We start from the raw sequence: 10,557 nt of genomic DNA on the forward strand, positions 1-10,557 counted from the left end.
TGTGCCAAACACACACACATAAAAGTAAAGCAATTATTAAAAGGGGAAACGTTTTTTCCCCCACTATTGTGAGAGGCATTGGTGTGCAATAAGTTCTGAAACGTGTCAATATAAGTCTTTAGGGAAATGATCTTATTGAAATGGATCTTAAATATGAGTAATTGCTTTGAGCAACTAAGAGCAGAAGAAACATTAGGTTGAAAATGAAATAAGATTAGAATAAAATTGAGATTAACATACCAATTACCTTTCCAGGGCATTGAGCACCAGATCATAAAAAGTTTTTTTTATTGGCGAACTAAAGTGAGGAAGATGTTGACACTTATTTTAATCCTTCCAACAAAGTGTGAATAAAATAAAATAACATTTCTCCACACCTGACTGTTTTACCTGGAGGAAATATTGCCTTGCAAGACAAAGCCAAACTTGTCAAAGGACCTCCAAGGCTTAATAGACACATTACTGCATGAAAGTTAAACGGATAGGCATTGGTATGAAACACTTTGCATAGCTACAATGTTGACAACTTGAGTCACTCTGGTGGGAGGTGTGTGCACTGCAGAGGCAAAAATTTCAAAACAGCAACAGTGAGGAGATATAATTAATGATAATAATTTGTCATGTAACTATGTGAAGAAGAATAGCTCAACATAAACAGCCGCTTATGGAAACAATTGTGAGTTGCTGCCCCCAAACTGTGCTCAAAAGTGTATTCATGTTTCTCACAGACATGAACCATCTTGGACAATTTGCAAAAAAAGAAAACAAATAACTACTGTGTACAACTTGATGAACAAAGATACAAATACTACGTAGGATGAGCGGAATTAGAAGAATAAGAATGTTTGATTTGCTGTTGCATTTGTTGTTGATTAAAATTTGCTGTAATGTGGTGGTGATGATGCAGGAAAATGTCACACCAATAAAAATACATTCTGTTATAAAATAAAACAAATAATACCATATAATAAGGATAGGAACAGCTTGGGGGGGGGTACTGTACCTTGACACTGTTGCACAAACGTAACAAATACATAACAAAAAAAAAAAAAACAGGGTCGGATACAACGCAGAAAAAGCAATCAAAGCAAGTATGGCAGTGACATTATTTGAATGTGCCGCTCAAGCAATATTAGCATTCAAACCCAAAGCAAAAAGAACAAAATGTTCATTCTTCAAAATTCAGAAAAATTCAAAATCAAAGCATTTGGAATTTTTCTGCATGTGTGGAAAATCACAAGCCCCTTCTGTCATTAAATACATCTGGTCTGAGGTACAGTTCCAGGACATGTCCAATAAATTGATATGGTTGTAACAATGCTACAAATGATGCACTATAATAACATCGATGGCAAGACTTAGCTTCATATTAATACTTCAATGCCCATTTATTTGCTTTAACAAGGACCAGTGCAAAAAAAAAACAACCATAATAAAAACAATAATGTCACAAACCTCATCTTGCCTCGTCAAAAATGATTTTGCCATCCTGCAAACGTAACTGAACTGCATTCAAAAATACACATTTATATGCCCAAAGAAGACAATGTTGGAAGTGTTGAATGGTTAATGATGAGAAATAAACAGTAACCCAATCACACTGAGGCATGTACCTTGAGCTCACATCACCTCACCTTTGGAGGGTGTTTTTTGGTGATAAACTTAATCCAAACATGTCCAATATGATTAACCTACAATACACAAATTATCTTGCCAAGTGGGCATAAATGTGCTTGTGTATAATGATCAAAGCTACAACAAACGGCAAAATGCATGGGTAGCTCTTGACTGCTTGGATTGTTCGAAAAAAAAAGTGCTACCTTGAGCCGTCAGTCCCAGTTATGGTATTGGTTCAATTGCATCCTATTTAAGAAAAACATTTCCATTGCAGTTGACAGCCTCAGTGTCTCAGCGGTCATTAAAATGATGTCCCGTGAAACTGCTGTGGTGTAAACTTAATATAACACCCGCAAGAAGCCTGTTGCAAGTCTGATTTGGATTTCAGTCGTGCAGTATACAAGGAATGATTGGAAGCTCCTGACTGTCTATCGACAGTCAATTGAAATTTTGTCAGCCATGACAGCATTGTCACATAAAGTTGAGTTACGATGAGATTTTCTAGCGAGTTTACTCCGTTCTGCACCTGCGCTAAAATCATTGATTATGTGAGTATACACTACTCACAAAAATAGGGATAGTTGGCTTTTTGAGAGAACTTTCAGGATTACCTTCAATTAATCAGCCATTACAAGTGAACTTAATTTGACCTTGAAACTTTTAAATTTGGCATCATGAGACCAAGACTTTACCCAACAACTGATTAATGGTACCATTATTGGAAATCTTTATGGATCAAATACCCGTCATTTGGTTCCTTGTTGGAGAATAGCAAAAAGTACTGAAATATTGAACAGTTGAAAATTATGTTCATCCGTAAAGGTTAGAGTGCGTTTCAGGCTGACCCCAAAATTATACCCAAAAGCCATAACCTTTTGTGAGTAGCGTATTCATACACTGTCTCTCTCTCTTTCTCTCTCGCTCTCTCTTTTTTTCGGTAGAGATAAAGGCACAGAAGATAAGGGAAGCACATTGTTTTTTTTTTGTTTGTTTGTTTTTTTAGCATGAACATTCCAAGTGTACGGAAAGTTGGAACTTATAATTTTCCTCTTGAGTTGTTTGACAGTCAGCAACAACATATTATTGACGCCAAACGAAGTTATCGGAGACAAGCCACAACATGAACCTACAGAGGGAGAACTCCTTAATTCATATTGCACAAATGGCTATATTCATCAAAATACCGTGTTTAGACTAGTGGGACCGCACAAAATATCCTTCCATCCATCCATCCATCGTTTATACCGCTTGTTCCCACGGGGATCGCGGGGGCGTGCTGGAGCCTATCCCAGACGTCATCGGGCAGTAGGCGGGGGACACCCTGAACTGGTCACCAGCCGATTGCAGGGCACAAAGAGACGAACAACCATCCGCACTTGCACTCACACCTAGGGGCAATTTGGAGTGCTCAATTGCAAGCATGTTTTTGGAATGTGGGTGCCCGGAAAAACCCACACGGGCACGGGGAGAACATGCAAACTCCACACAGGGAGGGTCGGAGGTGGAATCAAACCGGTACCCCCCTAACTGTGAGGCGGACGTGCTAACCAGTGCGTCACTGAGCCACCCCCGCACAAATATTTTGTGAGGATTTTTTTTTTTTGTTGCCTGCTGTCTGTATGAGGGTCTGCCTTCACTTATTGCTCACTGAGACAGTAAAAGATTTCACCTCACCATTTAAAAATACAATTTTCTAGGGCCCGTTCCCCAGCTGACAATGCCCGAGAATCCTATATGTGTGTACTTCTGGCCAATGTTTATGTCAAAAGTTCACTATACATTTATATAATTAATTTAGCGAATGATAAAAAATATCTGTCTCGCCGATAACTTAGCTGCGTATGAAGAACGATGATGGATTGACTTATCAGCTTACGGTGTCAACTCAGCTCACTAGCAAATAATACATTTTCAAACTAAACCAATAAGAAAGACATTTCCCATAAGCTTTCTACACAAGCCAACAAGACGGTGAATAACAGAAAATACGTGCGATATCAGATGCTACCATGTATCATCAACAGTGACACTTAGGAATAATTCTGAATTTCATGTTATTTCCAAAAATAAAAATCCTAACTGAAAATGAAATTTCAAGAAAAAAAAAGGGGACTAAAGCTGAGAGGTGGGTCACAAGGGTGTGCCTGCATAATGTACCTGTGTGCTGGCTTGTGTTCTGAACAGCACATAAGATCATGGCATAAAGGACCTCGAATCAGCCGTGTGTAACAAAAGAACAGAGCATTTGTTTTGGACACAATTCCACCTTAACCTCCCAGGAGAGTGCAAATATCCCCAAACACGTGAGCCCCGACGGGACTCTCATCCACTGACTAGAATTCAGCAAACTCTTTTGCACATTTTTCTGTTTGTGACACACGAATGTCCTCCTCTTCATAATCGTCAAAGTTGCTTGTGTCTCCTGGTCCTCTGCATTTGGGTAAGAAGGGCGCTTCAACCTAAGAAAGAAGATTAAGTTGACTAAAAACACATAGATATTAATCTCATGAAAGCAAATGGAGGAGATAATCAAACTTCTTACCTTTCTCTCATAAATGGCAATCCAATCTGTTGTGGAGAACCACTTGTGATTTTTGATGTCATTAACGCCATTTTTAAGATTTCCATATCTCTTTGTCAAGTCCACCTGAAGCAAATTTCTCAGCAGATCCTTCAGGTCGGAGCTGAAGTGTGAGGGGAATCGTACCTACAGGAGTGAACACAGTGAGCACCTCTGAATGTCAAACACAGATGTTTTTTTGTTTTTTTACAATAGTCAAGTTGATGTGATATTCAATTCTTGCACCTTGCCAGAAACAATCTTCTCATAGATCTGAATGGGTTGATCAGCAAAAAATGGAGGGTAACCTGCAGCCATCTCATAGATAAGGACTCCGAGTGCCCACCAGTCCACAGCTTTGTTGTAGCCCTGGAGGAGGAAGAAAACAATCACTTATAGAACGTATTCACTCAAATTTCATAGTTTGGCTGCATGGTCCTGCAACTTATACTCAGGTGCAACTTAAAATTATAACCTATTAGTTGTTGATTGAGTATCGGACCTCTTCTATTCTTGCTGGATCTTGTTTAATTTTGAAAATGTGAAGAAACTTAAAGCCTCTCAACATCACAAATTGCTTGTTTTTTGACAAACAAAATTTTTCAAAACAGTTTACCTTGCTGAGGATGATCTCTGGAGCCAAGTACTCTGGCGTTCCACACAATGTCCAGGTTCTGCCTTTTACTCTTTTGGCAAAGCCAAAGTCTGTGACCTTAAGGTGGAACAACAGAAACACAATAGAGTCCACAGCAAGCATGCATGATGCTCTGGAATAACAATATTCATATTCCCATGGCGTACCTGAATGTATCCATGTTGATCAATGAGCAAGTTTTCGGGCTTCAGGTCTCTGTAGATGAGGTCTAAGGAGTGGAGGTACTCAAAGGTGAGCACTATCTGAGCTGCATAAAATCGTGCATGGTGTTCACTGAAAGAAGGAATGACAGATAGTTGGGTGAGTTTATCCTGACTAATACATTCAACCCAACTCTTCATTTACTTGAATGAAAAGCGACTCTCAAAATTCCGCACCTGAACCTTCCGATGCGTCTGAGGTGTGAAAACATCTCTCCGCCCGGCACGTATTCCATTACCATGTAGAGGTTCGAGTTGTCCTGTTGACGAAAGAGAGAAAAGTTGGTGCCAAAAAGTTTTATTTCACAATCTTATAGCATCAACAGTGTCACAGACAAGCTGGCAGACACTTGAACCCACCTTGAAAGCGTACTCCAATCTGACGAGGAATGGGAAGGAAACGGCCTGCAGTATTCTCTTTTCATTCAGTGTGTGTTCTATCTGTTTCAATTTCACCACCTGCCACACCAAGAGGCAACGTCACACATTGCTTTTTCTGGCACACGCGTGTTGCACCTGCATCGCTTCTCAAACGACCATCAACAGTTGCTTTTCGAGTTCCTATAGCTCATTAGTATTTTATTTAGGTTGTCTATCAGCTGTGTTACGTTTTACCAATAAAATAAATTATTGCTGTACTCAAAATGTTTACAGTGTCCCTCGGACATAAAGGCAAATTTATTGAAATTCAACCAAATATTTTCAGAGCATGATCCAAAAATCAAACAGAGGCAAAGAACATCATGAAAGCAAAAGTTGATTTCCCTTGCTACAATTCTCCTTGGCTGTGCATCACTCCACAAGTTGATCATGAAATGATAAAATATCAAACAAAACTTTGACCTTGAACCTTTTATGGGAAATTATAATAAAAGCATCAAGATCCTGTCAAAGTTGTTTTTAAGAATCAATTCACCTACTTTTTGTTTGTCCAAGACCTTCATGGCGTAGAACTGGTTTGTTCCTTTATGCTTTACCAGCAATACTCGGCCAAATGAGCCAGTTCCCAAAGTCTTGAACCTATCGAAGTCGTCCAGGCACGTTGTGCTCTGAAGAAACGAGTGAGATGAAATGCTCACATTGGAGGACAGTGTGAGTCACGTATCAACTGATCGGTACATACATCTTTACACCCGAGTCAAATGATCCAATCTGCTTGCATTCATTTATGATGATATTTGCACATCAGGAAGTAGATATGTACTATCTCTCAAGCTAGCTAAGACTGATGATGCAAGAGAAATGTTAATCTGATCAAGTTATATCTTACCTGTGGCGGACACTCCCATTTTCTTAAAAAATCTTCTTTGGCTTTAGCTAAGAACTCTTTCACTACAAAAAGACAGCACAAAAACAAAATGTTGACATTAAACACCCCGCACACTGTTAGTTAAAAAAAAAAAAAAAATCAAACAACATTTAGGGTAAAGTGCATTTTAAGGTCAGGCACGTTTCAGGTACTGAGGAGGAATGACTACTCGACAAAACAAGAAAAGAAAACCCTGAACAAAACCACACAGCAGCTTAACAGGAAATGTAAGTGATGCAAATAGCTTTAGTAGGCTTGAAAAGATTGGCCAATTTTATAGTGAAGCTGTTCTGCATCTCTTTGGGAAAGAGTCGAGTGTTAATAATAACGGGGCAGGCTGGGACAGAGAGACAAAATGCAGAGCGCAGGCATTTGAAAGTACATTATGAAAGGTCAGATCAGACATGAGAAATCCAGAGTCACAGAGTCACTCAAGCGCTGCCAATCAAGAGTGTAACACACTACATTTGATCTACAAGGTTCAAGTGAACAAACCAGGAATCCCACTCTGTGACTGAGGATGTCCCCGAGGAAAAACGGGCATACCAAAAGTCTCTATAAGATCGCCAAAGGTGTTTTCAGGAACATTGAGCCACATGGATGGAAATGATGAGGAAGAAAAAGAGAAGGAGAAACATTCATAAAGTGTCTGAAACAGCAGCATTTGTGATTCAAGAGGATTCAATGTAACACAAAACAAAATGACATACGGTATATGAGAAAAGATACTAAACACAGTACATTTCCTACTTGACAAGACCGGAAAACACAATTTCTTTTCCCCCCAAGGTCACTCGGAACAACTATTATAAAATATCATCCAGAGTATTTTATGTAATGTGGGAACAATTACTGCTTCATTGTTTCCACATTACAACAGTTGAATATTTCGGCCAAGAGGGTGTTTAATATTTAGGTTGAATTAGGTCGGGCTCTTATCAGATTACACTGGGAAAAAAAAAACATTAGGTGAAACAGCGGACACACAAAAAAAACATATTTATAATACAGTTGGTTATTAAGACAAACGAGATACCATAATCTGGAACAAAAATGTTTATATACCACTCTAATGCATTTTCCACAGAAAAAAAACACTTTGCAACATTGCCAACCCAAAAATGTAAGACAATTGAAAAAAATGATCAAAACAAAATCTAAGAACAGCTGTGAATTGAACCACTCCTAAATTAAATTTCCTCCTCACACAAGCAAGAAAGCTGAGAAAAAACGGATCCAGCTCACGTCTTGAAATGCTGCAAAGGATTCCTCTGACAAGTGAGCTGCAGAGCACTTACTTAACTTATCCCACATGATGGTGAACTCAGAGACGTGCTGCATCTCACAATCTTGTCCTCTCTGTTCTTGGTTACTTTTACGACATCTGTGAAAAAAGCGGCTGGCGAACGACTGATCCTTTCCCTGTGCCATTGAGATTTTTTTTTTCTATGCGTAATAAAAGAGACTCACAGGCGAAATACACACTTTCCAGACAGGGGACTAAACGCGAAATAGCAACTTCCGGTATTGAGTGAAGTACTCTGCAACACTTGGCTAACCACATAAAGTTAAGCTTCCTGTTCAAGCACTGCACTTTAGTTTCAGTCATCATCGCCTTGCATGTTTTTTATAGCTACACTGTGTCCTACGTACTGAATTTGCAAAGTCCATTTTGATATCATTTGGTCCAAGTCAGACTTAAGTGAATGACCAATTATCGTCCAGGTTGACTATCTGGGCCAGTATTTGGCATGTTCCTGATTATCAGCATCAGCATTTTTTTATGAATCCAACGGCTAAGTGATCAATTTAACACAGGTTCAGGGATTAATAATTTCTCCTATGGCTATTGTATTTTTTTTTCCAGATGTAGTTTCATCAAGCATATAATAATTTTAAAAATAAAATAAACACAATAATAATAATAAAATATTATTATTGCTATCATTGTTTTTCCTCATTGATTGGCTCTGAGTGATCACATGGATCCACTGCATCACTGTGAGGCCTAGAATCTCATTTTTTAAGACTCACTCAAGTTACCAAATATGGTCACTTGTCTGATAGAGGAATACAAGTATGTGAGAATCTTTCTAGAGTTTTCCAACACCCATCGGCAAACAGACAAATTATCATATGGCAGTACAAATGCAAGGTGGTTTCATTCAATGCTAAGTTGCTGACTTGAACACAACTTCATTAGAAAAATACATCTTGAGTACTTTACCTGAGAAAATCGATCTACTTAATTTAGCTAAAAAGTCAATGTTTGTTTACATGATCCTTTATCACCAAGAAACACTTGCGTTTAGAGAGCCTGTCCTTGAGCCAAGTCCTTCCAGACAACTCCCGCACTGTTGGCCTCATTCTTAATGTAAACATACTTTGATGGTGTGTGTTGTTTACATAACAGTATCAGTATATCATTATACACAACAGTCACGGCCGCCAAACAGGACCTACTGGTGTTTTCAATAAGAAGCCTGTGAAACGGCATGGATTACTGCCAGTCAGAAAGCAGGTCAAGATCACCGCTTTCTTTGTAGACCAGAGGCGTGGTCCAATCGAGTGGATTAGTTTGGAAAACATACATACATGAAAACCGACAGCCCTTTGCCACATTTAGTGGAAGGCACTTAAACCGTTTTAATACAATGATATATTACAGTTATGTTTTATTACATAATTTGAACCACTGAAGTGAGTGATGGCCCTGCAGGGAAAAAAAATAACTTTTATATACATTTTTCTTCACTTGTTTCATAGCTGGTTCAGCCTTAGCAGAAATTCTTGAACTTTAAATTTAGTTTGGTTATTATGCTATCTGTAATAAGACCTTGCATTTTTACTGTATTTTCTGGACTATAATGTCATGTAACATTAGCATACCGTACAATTATTCAGCCTGTTGTTGCCCCTATTCTATTTTTATTTTAAATTGCCTTTCAAGATGACACGTCTGTTCTTGGTGTTCGATCTTATCAAATAAACTTCCCCCCAAAACGCGACTTATACTACAGTGCGACTTATATATGTCTTTTCCTTCTTTATTATGCATTTGGTGCTGGTGCGACTTGTACTCCGGAGCGATTTATAATCCAGAGAATACGGTAATTTCAATTCAATATTTAGGTACAGCTGTGAGTCTTATGAAATCACAATAAATAGATAAAACGTGGTTGAGTAAAAATAGTACACCAATATTTGGACATTGTCATTTCTTAGTAAGGTTGCAGAAGTCATCATTTGAAACACTTGCAGAGATTTACAGAAATACAGTGCTGCACATTAATACTTATATTTTGTATGTTGTAAAATAGTAATATGTAGTATGTAACAAACTTATTCCCTTATCATGGAACAGTACCTACCCAAGAAGAACGTACTAGCTCTGTTAGAAAAAGCTTGGTGACCTCTGGTATACTGTTTGTGACATTGCAAAGTGCAAAGATCCAAATTATGACTCAATAAAGGTTGGGGAAAAACATGCAAATTCCCCCATTAATGCATTTTGTAGAGGGAAGCACACAAGATGATTCCTGTGGCTGCACAGGACTAATTGAATGCACTGGTGCACAATTAAAACTATTATAATAAGTAGAATGATTACCCACAATTTTCCCATTAGTGTAGCATAAATAAACGACTAGAGACTATCTAGCACGTAAACATGCAAATGCCCTGCCTAAACCGGTATACAGTCCCCGTCTGGACTGCAATGATAAGAGCAGTGCATCATCAGCTAACACCGGACAACAAACTGCAGAAAGCTGCACATTGCACGAATAATATTCCAGTACAGCAGGCGCAGTCACGTTGAAAAACATCAGCAACCATTACAGGCAGCGCTGAGTGGACGATGCTTACCGCTTTCTTGCTCATTGCCTTTCTTGGCAGTTGCTGAGTTTCCCATCGCGGTAAGACGGGGCGATGCACAGCTGGCTACGAGCGACGATGGTGTTGCTGGCGGTGTGGCTAGCTCGCCAGCTAGCAGCTCCTCCTCCTCCTCCGTTAGCTAGCTAACAGATTTCAACCAGCTCTCTGAGCCACAACATCAATTTCCCCTTGTTGTCAACAGAAGACCGATCGATGTGCTCTGCAAACAGCTGTCGTCTTATTAGACAAAATGTCTGTTTGCATTCAAGTAGGCCTTCGCTGGAATGAAAACATGATCCAGACTTTTTACCCCTGCCTGCTGTCGTTATATGCTGCGTTC

General features: G+C 39.0%; 1 protein-coding gene across 4 annotated transcripts; it reads right to left on the minus strand.

Annotated features, from left to right (window-relative positions):
• Window positions 1-225: 225 nt before the first annotated feature.
• Window positions 226-10,557, minus strand: prkacba (protein kinase, cAMP-dependent, catalytic, beta a). 4 transcript variants are annotated; one of them, XM_061296962.1, is made up of 11 exons: window positions 10,209-10,557; window positions 6,837-6,896; window positions 6,303-6,364; window positions 5,953-6,081; window positions 5,393-5,491; window positions 5,210-5,292; window positions 4,979-5,105; window positions 4,794-4,889; window positions 4,424-4,546; window positions 4,160-4,324; window positions 226-4,076 (listed from the first exon to the last, which is right to left on the minus strand). In XM_061296962.1, the coding sequence occupies exons 1-11, from the start codon at window positions 10,252-10,254 to the stop codon at window positions 3,951-3,953; spliced, it is 1,116 nt and encodes a 371-aa protein (XP_061152946.1). In that variant the 5' UTR covers window positions 10,255-10,557; the 3' UTR covers window positions 226-3,950. The 4 variants fall into 4 exon arrangements, with proteins under 4 accessions (XP_061152946.1, XP_061152948.1, XP_061152945.1 ...); XM_061296964.1 differs by lacking the exon at window positions 6,837-6,896 and having other exon boundaries at window positions 10,209-10,556; XM_061296961.1 differs by lacking the exons at window positions 6,837-6,896; window positions 10,209-10,557 and adding an exon at window positions 7,640-8,175.

The sequence above is a fragment of the Syngnathus typhle genome, linkage group LG14 (assembly GCF_033458585.1).
Source record: "Syngnathus typhle isolate RoL2023-S1 ecotype Sweden linkage group LG14, RoL_Styp_1.0, whole genome shotgun sequence".
Taxonomy (NCBI): Eukaryota; Metazoa; Chordata; class Actinopteri; order Syngnathiformes; family Syngnathidae; genus Syngnathus; species Syngnathus typhle.

Bases quoted from the DNA above. Each gene is read 5' to 3' on its own strand.
- prkacba (XM_061296960.1), bottom strand. From the start codon at position 7,005: ATGCTGCTGTTTCAGACACTTTATGAATGTTTCTCCTTCTCTTTTTCT. The intron at 5,106-5,209 runs GTGCGGAATTTT...TCCTTCTTTCAG, and splicing joins AGACGCATCGGAAGGTTCAG to TGAACACCATGCACGATTTT. The intron at 4,890-4,978 runs GTACGCCATGGG...TTCCACCTTAAG, and splicing joins ATCAACATGGATACATTCAG to GTCACAGACTTTGGCTTTGC.